This window comes from Neocloeon triangulifer, unplaced genomic scaffold (genome assembly GCF_031216515.1).
Source record: "Neocloeon triangulifer isolate White Clay Creek 2 clone unplaced genomic scaffold, ASM3121651v1 ptg000014l, whole genome shotgun sequence".
In the NCBI taxonomy this organism is placed as follows: Eukaryota; Metazoa; Arthropoda; class Insecta; order Ephemeroptera; family Baetidae; genus Neocloeon; species Neocloeon triangulifer.
Window position 1 is genome coordinate 20,698,227 of NW_026775556.1, and position 18,619 is coordinate 20,716,845.

At 33.6% G+C, this 18,619-nt stretch overlaps 1 protein-coding gene across 3 annotated transcripts in view; it reads left to right on the forward strand.

Moving 5' to 3' along the window:
- The window catches only part of LOC132199729 (proton channel OtopLc-like), a 28,841-nt gene that overhangs the window by 1,198 nt on the left and 9,024 nt on the right, over positions 1-18,619 (forward strand). The window contains exon 1 of one of the 3 annotated variants that reach the window (XM_059624673.1): positions 11,106-11,256. The exons of 1 other annotated variant lie outside the window; for it this stretch is intronic. In XM_059624673.1, the coding sequence (XP_059480656.1) occupies positions 11,247-11,256 (10 nt within the window). In that variant the 5' untranslated portion in view covers positions 11,106-11,246. Of the gene's footprint in view, positions 1-11,105; positions 11,257-15,325; positions 15,573-18,619 lie in introns of those variants that run through there. One more of the 3 variants, XM_059624669.1, reaches the window with a different exon arrangement.

Sequence of the window (18,619 nt, forward strand, 5' to 3'; positions counted from 1 at the left end):
TTGGACTTTAAAAAACTCTTTTAGCAATTTGATGGGTTGGACTGAATCTCTCGGCTCTCTCGATAGAGATCAATTGATGGTTTCGAGAGTGTGGAGAGCTGAGCACAATAATAGCAGCCAATATTTATAACCGCGAGGCAATTCGATCCATCGCGGAATGAGAAAAAGAGAAGAGAAAAACAAACAAAACAGATTGGCCATTGTGCATTGAGCGGAACAATTACTCGGACACACCTGCCCGAGAACAAACGAAACGTTATTAAAAATTGAAATAGTAAAAAAAACTGCACTCTGGTGAAAGTGTTGCAATATTTATAAATAAATTACAAAAATAAATAATTCGCTCCGGACTAAATTAATTTATGGGAAAAGAAAGTGTGTAAAACAAAGTCGTGATCCGTAACGTTTGCCGGTTTAATTATAAAAGGCGGGCCCGTCTCGTAGCTGTAAAGGAATGAAGCGTGCGGAATAACAAATCAAGTAAGGAGAGAAATTATTGCTCTCTTTTAATGTCAAGTTCAAGTGCGTAGGCCTCACGCACGAGAGTGAAATAAAACGGCGTTAATATGGGTGCTTCTCTTTTAGTGCCGAAACTTAAGTGCACGCGAGCTCTGAATTTTAAAACATCAACAAGTAATGTCGCAAGACTAATCAATAGGGCAAAATGTCGGTCAGCATGACAAGATACAGTTACGGCCACACTGTATTGATTGCGATTTCGCAAACACCCATATTACACACATGCCCGGTCACTAACGGCGGTGACCCTTCTCGGGAATTTGTGAGAAAATTGAGCCGAAAACTTGTTGGATGCATTCAAGTAGCGGTGCTCAATGATCCGACGACCTTTAATTTTCTTAAAAGGCAGTCGTCCTCTGGCTATATAACAAATTTAAATCTTCATCCTGAAACATTTGCGTCATTTTTAACCAAATTTGTTAATGTTGTTGTTTGTTTGTCTAAATTATTACAAAAAATTTACCAGAGGAAAAAACTTAGTTGTTGGCAGTTGTTAGGATGGAAAGATTGAATTGTTGGGCAAAAAGGCACCTCCACTAAAACTTCTGAGATTAAAAAGTTAAAAAGATTGATTTAGAATAATTTTTCCAGAGATTTTCAGCCTTTTGAAAAGATATACTGTTTTGCAGAAAAAAAACATTTCTTGGCTTTTTATGACCGATTTTTCTTTGTTAACGTTATGGTAAAATAATTTGTATTAAATATTCTTAAAAAAACTGTTGTGTATAATACAAAAATTAATATAAATTTAATACATTTTGGACAGTTTTTTTAATGTTTTGAACTACTTTAAAATATTTTATCTAATAATTATTTTTATACTCTAATATTTTTTATAATTTCTACTTGCAATTGTTGCTGACAAATTATTATCTATTAATGTCATAGTTTACAATAAATAAACCTTTTGGCAGTTTTCTACAAAAAACAGTCGTTTAAATTGAAAGGGTACATCGCCATTTTTTTAATCAAGAGATGAGCCCATGAAATCGGATTTAGCACGCCAACCATCAAATTTAAACCAAGGACAGAAAGTGGCGCTAATTGCTGCATTAGCCAAGATCAAAAGGACAAACCACGTTGATCCTTTCTCGAAAACTGCAGGCAAAATTTGTACCAAACCGTTTCCCAACTCTTGATAAGCGCACCGATCGAAACTATTGTTGCGAGTGAAAAGCAAAGTGATTAGGTGCAAGGATAAGTCACGGCCCCTGCCGCTCGTGAGAGGCCAAAGGTGATGCTGATGCACCTTGCAACACCACTTGGGCCGGAGAAACTGCTCATCCCGAGTTTTCATGACGCTTTGTTTGCGATTTTTACGAATTTCAGGCTGGGAACTTGTTTGTTTGTTAGGATTGATCGTTACGAAATATTAATTTTATGTGAAAGAATGAAACTTGATATATTCGAACGACGTCACAGTTAACAGTATGAATGTGGTAGGCGGAGAATGCAAGCTGAACGCTTTGATAGCTTTTTATGCACTGAATGTTTGAGTGGGCACAGAATAGCAGACGGCTTTTGATTTGAATGTGAGAATCACGCACAAAATTTACTCTGATTGAAAAACATGCATAATATATTGAATAATTTTAACTAATTATCATAAAATAGAAATATTAATTTTATAATAGAATTTTAAAAAAAGGCACTCGCAGAAAAATAATTTGTGTGTGGAATATTCACTGCGCGTGTTGATAATGATTTCTTCAAAATAAATTAAAAACAGTAATCCTTGCTGTAAAGACATTCTCGTCCAGGCTAATTCTTAGTAATTGGCCCCTGGAACCAAATCACCGGTCGCTGGAATTTGTTCTAAACATTGTTTTTAAAAGATTTATTTCATAGAATAGAAGCTAAATTTCTGCAAAAAATGGGAAAAAGTCATAAGTAGTCCAAAAATTGGAAAGAATTAAAAATGTGTTTTTTTTTTGTGTTACATTTTTTGAATCTGAACAACGCAAATCGCAAATATTTGTTTTTCAGAAATAATTTTGTTTGTTTTCTTTTAATTCAACCGCGGCGTGTATCGGTGGCTGCGTTTTTTACATGTTCTCATGTTCTTTTATTATTTCGCAGTCTGTGCATAAAAACTTTCCTTCAAACCACACGTTGCATGTCTGTCGGTGTTTTTTGTCGCGTTCTCATCAAAATGTAATTTCGGCGTACGTGAAACTATCTCGAGCAGATAGATAGAAAAGAGCGATAAATTGATGGTGGAAGGCTATCGTGTGTGTGTTACACCTTTTTGCAGGCACAGTTACAGCTTCGCGGTGGGGCGCATTTCCTAGAAGAAAAAAACACTTCAGCATAAACTTTGAAGATTAATTAAGAATAATGTATGATAAATTAAATTATTTTACTTTTACATCTCAATTAAAATAGATAAATTTATGTAGATCTGCTGATCATTTGTTTGATCCTTCTAATGAAAGTAAAGGATTAACGTTTAACGTAGAGTACTTTTTTACAAACAAAATATCCACGAGACTCAACATAATAGCTTCAGAAAACTATGTGAAGTAACGTTTTTCCATATATAAATTTTTATGGGAAGATTGTAAATTTGATCAAAGTAAATTTAATCATTTTATTCCTCAGCAGCAAGTAAAAAATTGTAATTTTATAAAATATTTTAATGTAAATTCAATTGTTCACGGAGAAGAATAAAATTACGCCTTTATAATACTAAGTAAAAAAAAATGCAAGCTTTTTCAAATTAATGAATTGCTTATGGTTTTTTTAAATTTTAATATCATGAAAAATAAGCAAGTTTTGTGTCACTCGTGTTAAAAATTTGAGACCATTTATTTCTGGAATCCTAAACACGAAAAAAAAAATGTTTTACATGTATGCTAATTTACTTGGAAGAGGAATAAATTTATATTAATTGGCGAAGCAGAAAGATGTTGCCACCTTGAAATCGCAAGCAAACCTAGAAAACTAGTTCCAATTTTTCTTCTTCTCCTTTCTACACAAATCGGTGACTGATGATGTCACAACATTTAAAATCAACTCTTTAACATCCGAATGAGAAACGGGTTTTAGCCAAGAAGCAACAAGTCAATCGAGCCGAAAAATTTTAACGACGGTAAATTAATAATTGGCGCGAGTCTCAAAACTGGACCAAACGTGTGAACTTGACGAATTCGTAGCTAAAATAGACCACATGTAGCGATTAAAAACACAAATGTGGAAGCAAGATTTTCTGATGAAGTTTGTTTAAATGACTGCAGGCTTTTTTACGACATTGCAGAGATATCTGAAAATGAGAATTTTATTTAATTTTATCTAACCAATTTTACAAATCTGCACTATTGAAAAAAAAACACGATTCTTATAAAAATAAAACTGAATTGAACCAATTCAGTGCTCTAAAAACTGGATCGAACGTGTTGGTTGATGTTACGAATCGCTAAAATATTAATATTTTTAATTATAGGTTTGAGGAAAATATGATATCTTTTGAATTTATGTGTTTATGAAACATACTAAAATTTACATTTAAAGCCCTACAGCACCAATTTTTTGCATTTGATATAGAACATAAAATGACCTAAACTTTCAGAGAATTACTACATTTTAGCAAATTAATGATTTAAATGTATAAACATGCATCCAAAACCCTAAATTTTGACCTTAAACGTAAAAAGGTGCAAATTTTGCTAGAAAATTACCTAATTTCCAATGGTGATGTTAAAATAGACCACCAGTATGGCGATTAATGAAAAAAAATGTGGCAGCTATTTTCTAGGTAGTTTGGTGTTCACCAACTTTGAGTTAATGAATATAAAGCAATGATCAAGTTAGCGGCACGGCGGCCGGCAGAGCGTTAATTTCGAACTGCTTAATTCAAAGGCACACACACACAAGAAAGAATCTCTTCCGTCACAGCAGCTTTCGGTGCTGCCTGGTTCATTGATGCGTAAATGCATCAAACGCTCAACACACTGCACTCGGCGGCGCCATTCGAATCCGGAATATGCGTGCGGAAGGTCGAGTCTCTCCGGTTCAATTTTTTAAAATTAATTTTCTTTAAAAATTGCGAAAATTGCGGAGGAGAGGGCGAAAGGTGCGCGGCGCGTCGTCTTCGGGAGCGAATGTATGTCAGCTCGAAAGTTGCTGGTGAACAGCAGAGGCGGCGGCGGCGGCGGGTGTTGCCGCCTCCCAAACTCCTCTTCTTCTTCCTCCGCCGGTGACCACCACCAGCAGAGGAAAGGTCGTGCCAGGCGGACGCACCGCACCAGTCGCAACGTGTGTTTCGAGTGCTCGGCTACGGCCAACCCGTCGCTCGCCACCACTCAGTACAGTTTGGATACCCTTTACGAGCAAGGTAGGCACAAATTTATTGTCAGTCACGGAATTGTCTAAAAAATCAAAATCATATCAAATTTAGTTAATTTTCATTTTCTGCAAATCGCATTTTTATGATCCTCTGGAACCATTTCACGATCTCAAGGCGGCTCATTCATGAGGCTTTTCCTCGGTTGGATTTTTTCACTCGTTAATTCTTTCAAATTCGCTCAAATTTTTGTCGAAAAAAAAAAGAATAATTGGATAGGGTTATGGAAAAAACGTGTAACTTTTGTTTGCGAAATAACTTGATTCAACTGAGATAAAGGTATAAAATAAGCAATTTTGGTGAAAATTCCATTCGAACAATTATTTTAAGGCGGTTGACGTGTGAAAATCATTTAAATAGGCTGTTTTTCTTCAGATCGGTGATAAACGTTAAAACTATAAAAAGCTAAATTAATTTGTTTACTCAAATAGGAAAAAAGTTAATAAAAATTAAAGTTCTATCAGTTATATTTTAACTTGAACAATGTATATGAAGGCTTTATTAATCCATTACAGCTAATTCCCAACAAATACGTTAAAAACGAGACCAATGATTTTCCTTATCTATCTGAAAAAAATTAATTTTCTGATAAAATGGTGAATTTCCACAAAAAAAAATTTGAAAATCATTAACATACTAATTTTTTACTTATAATTTATGGTACAGAAAATTGCCCGTTGCAATAAACAAATTAAAAAAAGATACATAAATAATCAACACAGTCATGTCAGCTTGAAGTTATAATTATTTTCTATTTATATTTTAAATTTAAAAAGTTATATTTTTACTTTTGTACAAACTTTAATAAAAATATTTTAATTATTTAACAATAATTATATTTATAATTTAAAAATTAAAAACACGGATATCCGTATTTTAAAATTGTTAAAAAATATTATCTAAATTTTATTGGTGTTGTGTTGATATTAAAATTTATATAATTACTATTATTTACACAGAAAACGAAATTAAGGTTTAAGCCCTGAAAATTAAATCTTCCAATAGTATGGAACTTCTTACTATAATCAAATTTTTTTTAACCAACAAATTAAATTTATTAAAGGTAATGACGGTGGTAAGGATAAAGAGCATTACACGATTACTGGCTAACAAGCCAGCTAAACGTAAATAATATGATATTATTTTTTTTTTTAATCACGAAATTCGACTAGTTGAAAAGCCAAAGACAATCGAAATATTGTCGCGACCAACCCATGTGCTTTCAGAATGAACCTGAATGAACCGTTTCATTTTTCTCACCTACTCTCAAATTTCTTCATCCTCTTTCGTCTCACGTTTCAAATATAAAAAAAATATTGGTTATTCATTTATTATGCAATTCTTGGAAAAATCGGGTGCCCTTCCTTTTTTTGAATTAATATCCGATTATGGCACAAATACCTGAGCGACCCTGAGAGCACCCGTTTGTCGTCGCGCGCCAAAAGAACGCCTCCATTGTCAACTTGGCAAAGGGTCTCTTGCTCCACTTGTTTTGCTGCCAACAGCTTTTTTCTCGAGCCAATATTGACATTCTAGGAGAGTTCAACGCCTGCTCTATTGCAGGAATTCTAAAACGCATTGACGGATAGAGAAAAAAAATGCTCATTTATGGTTTCTGGATAAAACGTGTTTGAATTTCACATCCTTTAAAAATGCAAACTTGACACCATTGGCAAAATCTCGTCTTAATTCAACATTCATCATCAAAAAAATTTTAAATAATATTTTTAAATTGAGCTCTTACAATTATTAATCCTTGTTTATTGGATGCAATTGAAATTTCTGTATTTAATTCAAAGTTAGTGCAGTTCTTAAATATATTTGACAGATTAAATAAGAATTTTACAATGCCAACAATTATTTATTGTTTAATTCATTTTTATAAAATAATTCAATTTGATAACATATTTAATATGAACAGTCGAAGAAATATAATTAAATGTTATTTTCAAAAATTCGTGGTCTATTTGGTAGCAATTAAAATTTGGACCGTATTTACAGATTAAATCTTGCTAATTCGGCCAAGATTGATCCAAAGTCATGGGCAATAGCCTCGTCTAATTTGATCGGCAGAGATTCTTATTTTGCGCACAGAACCGTCTCTTATTCGCTAGCCTGGAATTCTCGTTTTTTTTTTTACGGCCCATACTGCTGCAATAATAACGTGCCCGAATTTAATTTCTTTCCTTTCCCAAGGAAATCGTCTCTTTACGACTTCCTTTGCGTTTTCGCTGCTCCACAATTTATTTCGCAAAAATCCAAATTTTTAGAGAAAAGAGAGGAGAGAATCGTATGCAGTGTATTATTGCAAAACTCAAGTGTTACCCCAGTTTCTTCTCCTGCTGAGATAATTTTCACCATCGGACATGATTTTTGTTGTAAAAAATAAATTTTGTCCGGCGGCGAACGAGTTAATCCGGCTAATTTTGTGACTCTCCGTTACTTTTCTCGGCGTCTCTCTTTTTTCGTTACGCACCGGAGCGACTCGAGGCAAGGACGAAAAAATGGGACAGGTGCCGTGTCGAGATGCACAATTGTGCATTTCACACACGTGACTCCTCGAAAGCGTGATCGCTGCGAAATTGAAAATAGCAATCATCTCCATATCCAGCTGCGAGACCGGACGAAATATGAAATGTGGCACAAAACAGAAAAAAAAAACACAAAACGGAAGAGCGGCGAAAAACGAAACACGTTTTCGTAATTTGCGGTGTGAGTGAATTTTTTGTCTCGCTTTATATTTAAAATTTCTCTTGACCTTAAAAAATCATCAGCTGTTGACCAATTGAACCCTGCGGACATTCAAATAACAAGCTCTCCAAAAATTCTACCTTGATTTGTTTCTATCACGTCAATGTTTGTTTTTTTAAATTTAAAACTTACAGATGAGATGCATCCCGGATACACTAGGTTTGGAAAGAGTTTTGATGAAGCAACCCGCCGGTGTCATCTCCTCTTTAATACCTTTGACCTAAAATTTTTTCATCGAGAACTCTACCGATCCAGCGATAAATTTACTTGACGGCTCTCATTTACATCCGAAAAGCGTTAATTATTGGAGAGATGTCACTTGACGGGTTCACACTTTCCAAATGAGAAATCTTGATTGATCATTAGGCTGCATTTTAACGTTTTAAAAATGAAAAGGTGATCAATCAAATTTAATCGGTCATTTGATTAATGATTTAAATTTTAAATGACTAGTTGAATTGTAGCAGTTTTTCTATCTAAAACTTTGAAATGCACTGATTTTCAAATAATATTTTTCTTATATTAAATTCATAATAAAACATAAACAATAAGTAATTAATTATTGATATTCTGTGAAAATTTAATTTCCTGAAGTCTCTAAATTCTACATAATTGTGTCTTAAAAAATCTTATAGTTGGAATTAGATATTAGAATAAAACAACGTCAAAAATAATATAAGAGAGGTAAAATTTATTTTATTCACTAAATTTGATCTGTTAATTAAGATGTTGACTGTAATCACGTTTGTTTTTAGGAATTCTATGAATGAAAATATTCATTTTATAATTATAAAATATTTATTTCATAGATTCAAACACTGTTTTTAAAGAGAGCAGCCACAAAAGATTTTTTTTTAATTATGAATAAAATTGCCGAACATTATAAAAAACGGGCATAATTGTAAACTGAATTAATCTAAAAATATACATGTTTAATGGCAGGTAAGCTTTGAGCACAACATTATATAATAATTTGAGTATTTTTACGCTCTAATTAGCAAATTTGCATTTTTTTAACATCAATATTAATTAGGGCCTCTCTTTTGAGTAGATTCGCGGTATTCCTTGCTCCGAAGTTAATGGAGCGTCTTGAGTTTATATTTACACTTGACATGCACATGCTCATTAATCAATGAGTCGCATAATCGGCCGACAAAGCTGCAACTCATCTCGTTTACAAATCCCGCGGCACTTTGTCTCTCTGGAAGCAAATTAAATCATCTTTCATTTGTCCCGAGGCAAAATCCAAGGCAGATGGAAAACGTTTCATTTTTCACCAGGCCAAACTGGAGCGTTATTGGATTCGAATCTAGGTTTCAACGTTTCACTGCCTCTGGTAAAAATAAAAGTGAAAATTACGGCCGGATCCGCGGATCCGCCCAAACGAACAAAGCAGTGGAAATAAATATAAATTGTGCACCATCTGCTCATTGTTATTCTTGCTATGGCGAAAGAAACTCGCAAGGTCACAAAGGTCAACGTTTCTCTGCAAACGAGTCCCGCCCGAATGGACCAAAAGTGAAATCAAGGGCAAGGTCAGCGTCGCTTTCGTCGCGAATTCAATTTGAATTTATCAAATTGGCCGGCGGTGGTCGAAAGTTTTGCGGTGGTCGATGGAGCGCGGCGTGAAAAATTATTTAGCCCGCTGGTCTTCTGAATCACCGCCGATTTGCAGATAAACTGGAGCGTGAATAGAGAGCGAAAGGACTCGCAAAGGTTAAAATATAAATTAAATGTTTAATCATCAGTGCGACTTTGGTATGGAGAGATGAACGAAAATAAAGATGCGGGCCACTTTTGCCAGAGTTGGAGAATCGATCTCACTCTCTCGCACAACAAGAGCGACGAGTTTCTTTTCTGCCATAGTAGTTTGTCTACAACTGTATTAAAAAGAATGTTGTTTTGCTTGAGACCAACTTTTTATGGTGCGAAGTCGTTACATAAACAAATTAAGACAAGACAAGGGGACCAAGAGTGAAATTAATTAGGGTGACAAAGCACATGTTTTACAGCATAAAAATAAAATTAATATTTATGCTTACTTCGTCTCCCCAAAGTATCTCAAATATCTTTTTACTACTGGGAAGGTACTATTAAGATTAAATAATAACAATAATAAATTAATTTTTTTTAATTAGTAATTTTGAAAATCAAGTCTCAAATTAAATACTTTTTACACGCTCTATGGTACTAATATTTTAGTGAATTCTTTATCTATGTTGCATAATTGACGTTGAATACAAAAAGTCAAAAAATGACGAAGATTCTTTTTATAGATCACAAAACAATAAACAAACTTGTAACGAAATCCTGATACTTACAAATTTCAAAAGTACATAGTTTTCCTTTTTAATCAAATCAGCGTTAATATTTTTGTATCCATAACTTGTTGCTCTTTTTCTATTTCAATAAATTTGGTCAGTTTTAAAAATAAACTGGTGGTGAAAAAAATTCAAAATTTTTAATTAATTAATTCTATATCATAATCGCGATTAAAAATGGAATTTTTTTATTATTTAATTTGCCTTGACGTATTTCATGGCTTTCCAAGTATGTCATATTTATATCTAGAAATGGAATATCTGTTAATTTAATTAAATTTTGTTGATAAGTTAGAAGTATAAGCAAGAAGAAAATTGTCTTTAAAATACTGATTAAAATATTAGATTAACAAATTCTCAACTTGCAAATTTTGTGCAAGAAATATTTGCATCCATAATTTTTTGACATCAGAATATTATAAATAATGTAACAAGATCTAAGAAATAAGGAAAAAAATAGTATTCAGATTTCTAAAGTGGAGAAACTAGACGAGATTTGCAGACGTCTGTGAATTTAATCTTTTTCACTTTTATCCTCGCACCTGTCCGGTTACACACATCTTATTTTTTTACTCCATTACACTTTCACGGACCCTAGAGAAGATCAACTTTCGGCATCTTTATTAAAACAGGTATCTAAGACAAAAATAAAATCCTTTAATAGGTTTGGTGCAGCGAGGAACTCGTTTCTCATGATATATCTTTAACTGTGTGTAAAGTAGACGCTAATAGGAAAAACTCTGCTGACAGCCATCGATCTCAGGAATTCAGGGAGACGCCCATGCGTGGATAGAAATAAACAAGCCGCGATAAAAAGAGTGCGAACTATGAAGAGAGAGAAATCTTGGGAGTAACGAGAGAGTGCGCATTTGGATAAAAAGGAGCGAAATAAATAAATCGAATGGCACGTGATGCAAAGTGGGGCAAAATGAGACGCGCGCTCCACATCTGGCTGAAGAGGAAGAGGGAAAGTCTCTCTGCCTTTGGTCCATTCGATGCGTTTTATTTGAATAGAAATTATATGTATAAATAATTTCGGCCGAAGAGAAATTGAGCGATATTCGCATTTCAACTCGCTCGACCAGTTTATATTATGGTTGCAGCCGCCGCGAGTTTTAATTTTTACGACTGCATATACCGTTGATGCTGGTCGAGAGTTGCTGATTGATGGACCAAAACACACTTGCATGATTTTCTGTCAGTTTCCGATCTGCTCTCGCGCAGTGCACTTGTCCATCTTCAACCTGTACCGAAGGATTACTTTCTGGTACAAAGTGTGAATTACTAGGATAATTGACTGACACGTTTTGAAAATGAGACAAAGTAAGTCTTTGAAGTACTTTTAGAATTTTGGTTGCGTCAATGAGTGATAATTGTGTCCTAAAGGACACCTTATTGACGTAGTCAAATCAAGTCCTTACAACAATAGAAACAGATTTTTGCGATTGTTGGAAGACAATTGGAAATTTTAATTATCATTTTTGTAAATACTTGATTTGACCATGCAAAAATAAGGGGTCCTTTTATGAATTGAAAACAAGGTTGAACAAAATTGCAGTTGAAGTTCCTCTTTTTTAATATCGTGAATTACAATTTTTGATGCATACTGTGCAGGCAAAATTGGTCATTTATAGGTCATTTCATATGAATCATGTAAGGGACATATTAATGTTGTTGAGCGAGAATATTTTTTAATTTTAGTATAACTTAATATTTCAGTAAAACCAAAAAACATAAGTAGTCTTAATTCTTTCAAATTTGAATTCAACTTGAGTGTAGGAAGTAAATATATATATTGAAACATTTTTTTACAAATCATAATAAGACTAAAAATTAGCCAAAAAAATATATCATACAAATATAACTCAAAACAATTTTGCATTTTATTTGTTTTTAAAAATTCTTAATAATTAAATGAGTTAAATATAAAAAAAATTAAAAAATCAACTATTAAACTTTAAAAAATTTTGACGGATATAACTGTATCAAATATAAAGACCTTTTTATTTAATATAATGTTATCATTAATAATATCTCTACTTTTAATCTGGTCGATGCGGCAACCTTTTGAGCATCAGTGTATGGCAGGTTGCATACCTAGCCGAATAAGGCAAAACATTTTGCCTGCACGATCCCACTTTCCTAGATATTGGAGGGGGAATAAGAAAACGGCTATCATTAGTTCAATACAGGCTCATCTTTTTTTCTATTATATTGCGATTTTGTTTAGGTTTTTACTTAGAAATAATCAACATTAAATTTCAACGCAACAAAAAAAAATGTTTTAGGAAATTAAAAAACAAAATTTTAAATTGCTAAATATATGAACATTGCAAATTTGTCAACAATTCAAAGTGATTTTGTTAGTTTATCTGTCACAATTAATTTATTGTTGTGAACGACAAATGCGATAATTTATTACCTTCTAGATTTTTTGAATATTGAAATACATTGAAAAAAATTAAACGTATTAAAAATTTTGATCTTGAAATTATTTATTTACCTTTCATTAATTTACCATTGACCTATAAATCTTGGATAAAAGTCCAAACGTCGTGAAATGTGGGACGTAATCAGAGCTCTCGTTGTCAAGTGAAAATGCATTAAAGACTTGAATCAATTAGTTAAAAAGGTCAAGTAGCAATACCGTTCCGTCGGCGGTCTGCTGCGTTTAAAAACTCTCATGTAATCCAAAAAGTAAAAGTCGAGAGAGAAAAAAAACCATGTTCGACAGCGATAACTCGAGATTACAAGCAACAAAGGAAGAAGACCCTTCCGCTCTTTTCGTTTTCTTTCTCATCGCATATCTCACCGCGGCCGCAATTAAAACTAGTTCCGTCTGACCGGCGCGGTCATCACTTTCTACTCGCCGCGCAATTAATTCGAGAGCAAACAAGAAATAATCTGCGTGGGAGCTTTCTTTCGTTTGAATTAAAAAAGGCAGCTCAGTTTTTCGTTCCATTTTATGAGGAATAAAAATAACTCGGCGGGAAGTGGAGTGCCAAGGAGAGAAATATGGCAGCTCCGTTGATGACAGACGTGCAATTATCCGAGGGAATTCTGCGAGTTTACTTTTGTTTTCTCTTGTTTTACGACTCCCTTTGTTCTTATCTAGGACGATGATGAGGAAAATTGCAGTTGAGAGTTTCTGAAAAACAAAAATCTGAAATAATCACCACGGTTGCAGGCAGATCAGGAGAGATGTTGGCAATTGAGTAATTATTTCCTAGACAGTTACTTTTCGTCAAGTTTTTTATATGAAATATTTTGTAGCAGCAACATGTGGTTAATTAGTTTTTGAACAGCATCAAATATGAATAAAAGAGCTACTATAGGAATCTTTCATGAATGCCTACAAAATTCAAATAATTAATGCGCAATAATAATTGCAACAAAAAAAACTAAAGAATGCGATTTTTTTGTGTGGAAACTTAAAATATTATGAAATTGTTTGATTATAATCAATAATTATTCTCGTAATAGCTTCATTAATTATAAATTTTTCATTTTTTTTTAAATAATCTATGCAAATTTTAAAAAAAATGTATTTGCAGCGATTTTTTTTTAAATGCAATTCATGAAATTTGAGTCTATTCAATTCTCTAAGCGGGTCATTATGACAGAAAAGTTGACCACGCGCCTCTGAGGATGATTCCTTTATCATTTTATCGCGAGAAAAACGAAAAGGCGCTGAAATAATTCCGAGCTTGCGGCGGTCCCTTTGAATGACGGTGCATTTTTGTGGTCCACACGTTGTGTGATGATCCAAGTACACGGACACACACAAAAAGGCAATTCGCTAGAAACACACACAGATGGTCCATATGCTAACATCATTAGGCCCTGCTGGAACAGGAGGCGCAGAAGATTTATCATTTCTTCGTTGCTGACACTCGCGGCAGTTCCTTCACCTGTTCGAGTAATTAGTCGTGAATTGAAAATGATTTTAGCGAGGAATGTGCAGTTAGAAAGGGGAGTTTCCATTCCAACTGTCGAGAATAACTTGAATTAATTGAATGAGAAAAAACAATAGCAAAAAATAATAATAATATTAATTTTGTGTCGAAATTTCTTTTGTCTAATTGTTGAATTAAACAGTTGTGCTTGAGATAATTGGGCCACTTTAATTAACGGGCGACTACGTAAAGAAACCACGGGTGAGTGCAACGAAAGTGTTTTTCTTTCTGAAGAGAATTGCTGTTAATTGGAAACATTTTACACTTCAATTTTTTTTATACAAAAGAACGATAGAGAAATTTTATAATCTACAAAATTCATGATATACAAAAATTTTTAATTTTGTTACATCCTTTGCTCGCTGTGAATAAGTTTTTGTGCAAATATTACATCAATTTCATTACAAAAAGGAAAAAAAAATTGGCAAGATCAATCTTCTTTCTTTATTGAATTAAGTAATTTTATACAAATGTTATTTTTATAAATCGGACAAGCGCATTCCAGTTTACTTAACTTGCGTTTTAGCTCAGTTGGAAATTATTATGAATTAATCTATTTAATTTTTATAGCGAAAAATTATCACAGTCACAGACGAGTACCTGTAAAATAGTTTTTAGAGCAATCAAAATCTGTTCAGAAACTTAAATCAGCTTCATATAAATGGGATCTCCTTTTGATAAAAATTTAAATCTCAAATTAATTGAGGAAAGTTGTCTTACATTGCAATTATAAAACAATTAAAACACTGAAAAAATTATGATAACAGGCGGACTGAATATGTTTTTTTACTCTTCTGTTTATTTCTTTCTATCTAATTTTAGTAATTAATGAGATTGAATTTAATTACTTCAGAATAAAAATGTATATTTTTTCAATCAAGATGCAGAAAAAGTTGGGGGTTGAAGAATTTTTCTGGTAATTATTGTAATATAGTAGAAGCATTTTAATTTAGGCAATTGGCGACCCAATGAGGTTCGGCCAAATAATATCACGCACTGCCCTAAAAATCTGGTCGTGTCCACAAATAATGCCACTTTTTTCCCAATTCAATCACGTGCAGTCGCGAAAGCCAATATTGGCACCGATTGGTCACGAAAAATTCGGCGACAAATTGAAAGAAAAAAAACTGATTAAAATTCGTCGTCCAGGCCAGACGGTGGCCTCGATAGTCGGCATTAAATTAGAAATTCAGATCGAATCTCTGTGTTAACTTTGTGGTCAGTTACATGCATTCGCGACAGTGTGGAAGGCCGCGTGTCTTATGGACTTTTCTGCTTCCAATTCAGTTCGTTCAACTCTCTCCTGAGCGTCTTCAGCGGCCCAAGAAGAAAGAAAGAATGGTGCGGGTCTTCTTCTTTCTCCGCTCCCTCCTCTGGTTCTCGCGAAACAGTTTGTTTTACACGCGCCATATGGCCCTGACGCTTCTGGCGCGCGCAGTTCTCTCGCGGACGCGTCGCCGAACGCATCTCTTAGCTCCGAGTTTGCAGTTTTTTTGTTCTTCTTTTGTTCGACGAGGAAATGTGTGTCGACTGCGACATGTGACACGGTGTGCTCTTCGCGGTTCCAAAGTTTGACGCGCGTCGAGATGGTCGAAGAACGAACCGAGGATAGGATTTACCTTAAGAAAAAAGGCAGGGGCGCCGAGAAAAAGTGGCCCACAAGGGAGGATGTCATTGAATCGGGTATGTCCGCGATGCAATCAATCAATTTAACTAGTATCAATTACATTTTAGGGTATCAATTTTATTTTGCCTGGATTGATGATGATGAAACAATTTTAGTTGGGTGGATTTTGATAAAAAAATTATTTTGAGAAGCTGGCAAATGAGAAAATGTATTTAAAAAAAAGATCAAATTTATAGTATGATGTTTCAATGGAAATGAGATCTTTAAGATGTTTCTGATGTATTAAAAATTATCTTTAAATTAAGCGGTTCTGAATCTGAACCATGATATTATGATAAAATTAACCCAGAGTTTAAAACACAATTTTTCTTTTTATTCGCCAAAAGGAAAGGAATTTTTCGACAAAGCGATCCTGTTTTCTTAACATTCCAGTTACATTAGAACATTAATTTAAAAAAAAAAATTCAGTTCTAAACTCCAAAAGTTTCAATTTCTTTTTAATAATTTCTCACATCAAATCAGCAAACTGTATAACAGTTAAATCTACTAGATAAAGTATTTTTGTGGTAGAATTTCAGGATAGAGGGTTGATTCATGGTGATTTGAATTTAAAATCGGCTTTTCCTCGCTGGGTTTTGTGAGTTGTTTATTATATCTTGACCACCGCCGAGAACGCTCACGAATTAAGCCCTCAGTCGAAACATGTAGAGTAGGATAATATTTTTTCTAAAACAATAAACAACTCACAAAACCCATTGAGGAAAAGCCGTTTTTAAAATCGATAAAGTAATTATGTAAATGTGGATAATAATTTAAAGATTTCATCTATAATTCTACTTCTTTTGGTTTTAGAAGATAACGCATCAATTATATAATAGAATAAAATATCGCAATATTGCCCAAAGAAGATTAGAATAAATTTTAAATTTTCATTGGAAGTAGATGAAAGATTACAATTTTAAAATAAATAAAAACACTTGATTTTTTTGCCTATTTTAGAATTTATTTAATTTAATAACAATATAATTTTTTAAATAAGTTTAACATCAAATTTTTTAAAGCAGTATTAAATATTTGAAGAAACAATAAAGCCAAATTTCAAGATTGTTGATTAATTTCTTTGCTTACATTTAGTGAAGCCCTGCCCAAAATAAGTTAGGCGTGTTTAAAATTTAGACCGCTGCTCTGGATTACTTACTCTGAAGTCATTAATTAAAATCTTTAAAAATTAAATCAGCAATCACTCCTGAAGATAAATTGGTGGTTATGGTCATTAGTCTGTGTCTATCACTCACAAAAAGAAATTGCGCAATTTTCACCACTGCCTTCTATGCATGACAAATGTCCTCATTTTCGGGACAAAGTAATCAAGTCGGGTCCATTATTATCTCAAGCTGGTGATTTGATGTGATTTTTCAAACCACACACGTGTTGAAATTCGAAGCTATGCGTATAAAAATTAAAAAGTCATTTTCCTTTTGCGTGTTTCTCTGTCAGCCTGGACCAGAAATTAACACGTGTAAAAAGGTGCCGGTTGGACACTGCGATTTATAGCTCTGTGATTACGATTATTTAGCTTAAAGCTGCCCGTATACATTTAGCTCTTTCTGTGAATCAGATCTGGGGCGTAATTCGATGTGATAAATTTGCCAACCGATGGAATTAAGAGCAAGCTTGATTAGAAACTAAATTTAATAAATTGTTCCTTAAGCAATTGATTGGAAAATCGTGCTAATATTTTTATCTTTAAAATAAGTGCGACGTGGCCTTTTTGAGATTCTTCTCGTTTTGATTGAATTATTATGATTATTATACTCAACGTCGTTAGGCAGAGGCACGGCAAATTAGTATGGACGCGTTGCCGAGGGCGGCTCAAATTGACTACCGGCCGACGAACGGTCAACTTGAGAGGCAATGAAAATTTTATTAAGGTTTTTTCCTTCAACCAAATAAAACTGGTCCCATCTTCTGCTCTGATTTGTTAATCCTCTCACATAGTTAAATGTGCTTTTTTCACTTGACACGTAAATGGAGAAGGTAATTTTATTTGCGTACTTGGCTAATTTAGAGAAGTGGTGTTGATACTTTGCGCGACATTTGCATAATCTTAAATCTGTATCTGATTGTCCAATTAGAATAACCAAATTTCCTTATGAAAGCAATGAACTTAAATTTATGTTCGTTTATTTTGTAATTGCAAATAAAATTTTTGCAGATTTGTTAATAAAAAAATTCTATCAGTCTCAATGTAAAATTAAATAAAATCGTATCTTCAGATTACAACAACTGAACCAGAATTGCAGTTTTTTATTATAATCTTTTGAAATGGAGAGTAAGTAATAAATTAATTATTATTACTATTCTTATTATTATTATTATTATTATTATTATTGTACGTATTTTTGTCCATGTTGTAACGAAAAATTCTCATCTACGTGCAGTTTTGAAAACAAAAATTTGGTTGAAGGATTTGGAAAAACGGCAATACTAACAAGAATTTTGCTAAAACTCCCGAGATGATCCGTCGCAGTTCGCAGTCGGTCTTGGTTGACTTAGATTCTTAAAAATAAAAATGCACTACGCCTAGTTTGCCGTTACGATTTATGTTGCATGTTTTATGCCTTTTTTAACAGAAGAAGCCGCGAGTTTTGAAACAAAACTCTCTAATTTGCGGCAATATCCGTCAATTTGGGCCCATAATAAATTCGGGCATTGCAATCTCCGAGGTGGTCATAAAAGTAAACTACCGGCGCACCATGTAATTTGAAGCAATCACGGAGGCGTGGAATTAATTTTTTTTTCTCTATGATCGGAAGGAACTTTGTTGACGCAAGAAATAATAATTGACGACGGAGCTGCAGTTTTTCACTTAAAGCGCGCCAGAGCATTTTAATAAATTATTTTTTGTTTTGATGCACTTGAGCGGTTAGAAACTGCACTCTCGCGAGGGAAACCGTGATGAGATTTTATCGGGGCACGCGAGTGAGCCGCTATTTGGGCTATAATTTTGCCGGCGCTTGATACATTTCATAGCCCAATAATCCACGCCGCACAAATGCTGTGAATTTGTTGTCAGTGACGTCACACGCAAATTAACAAGCGT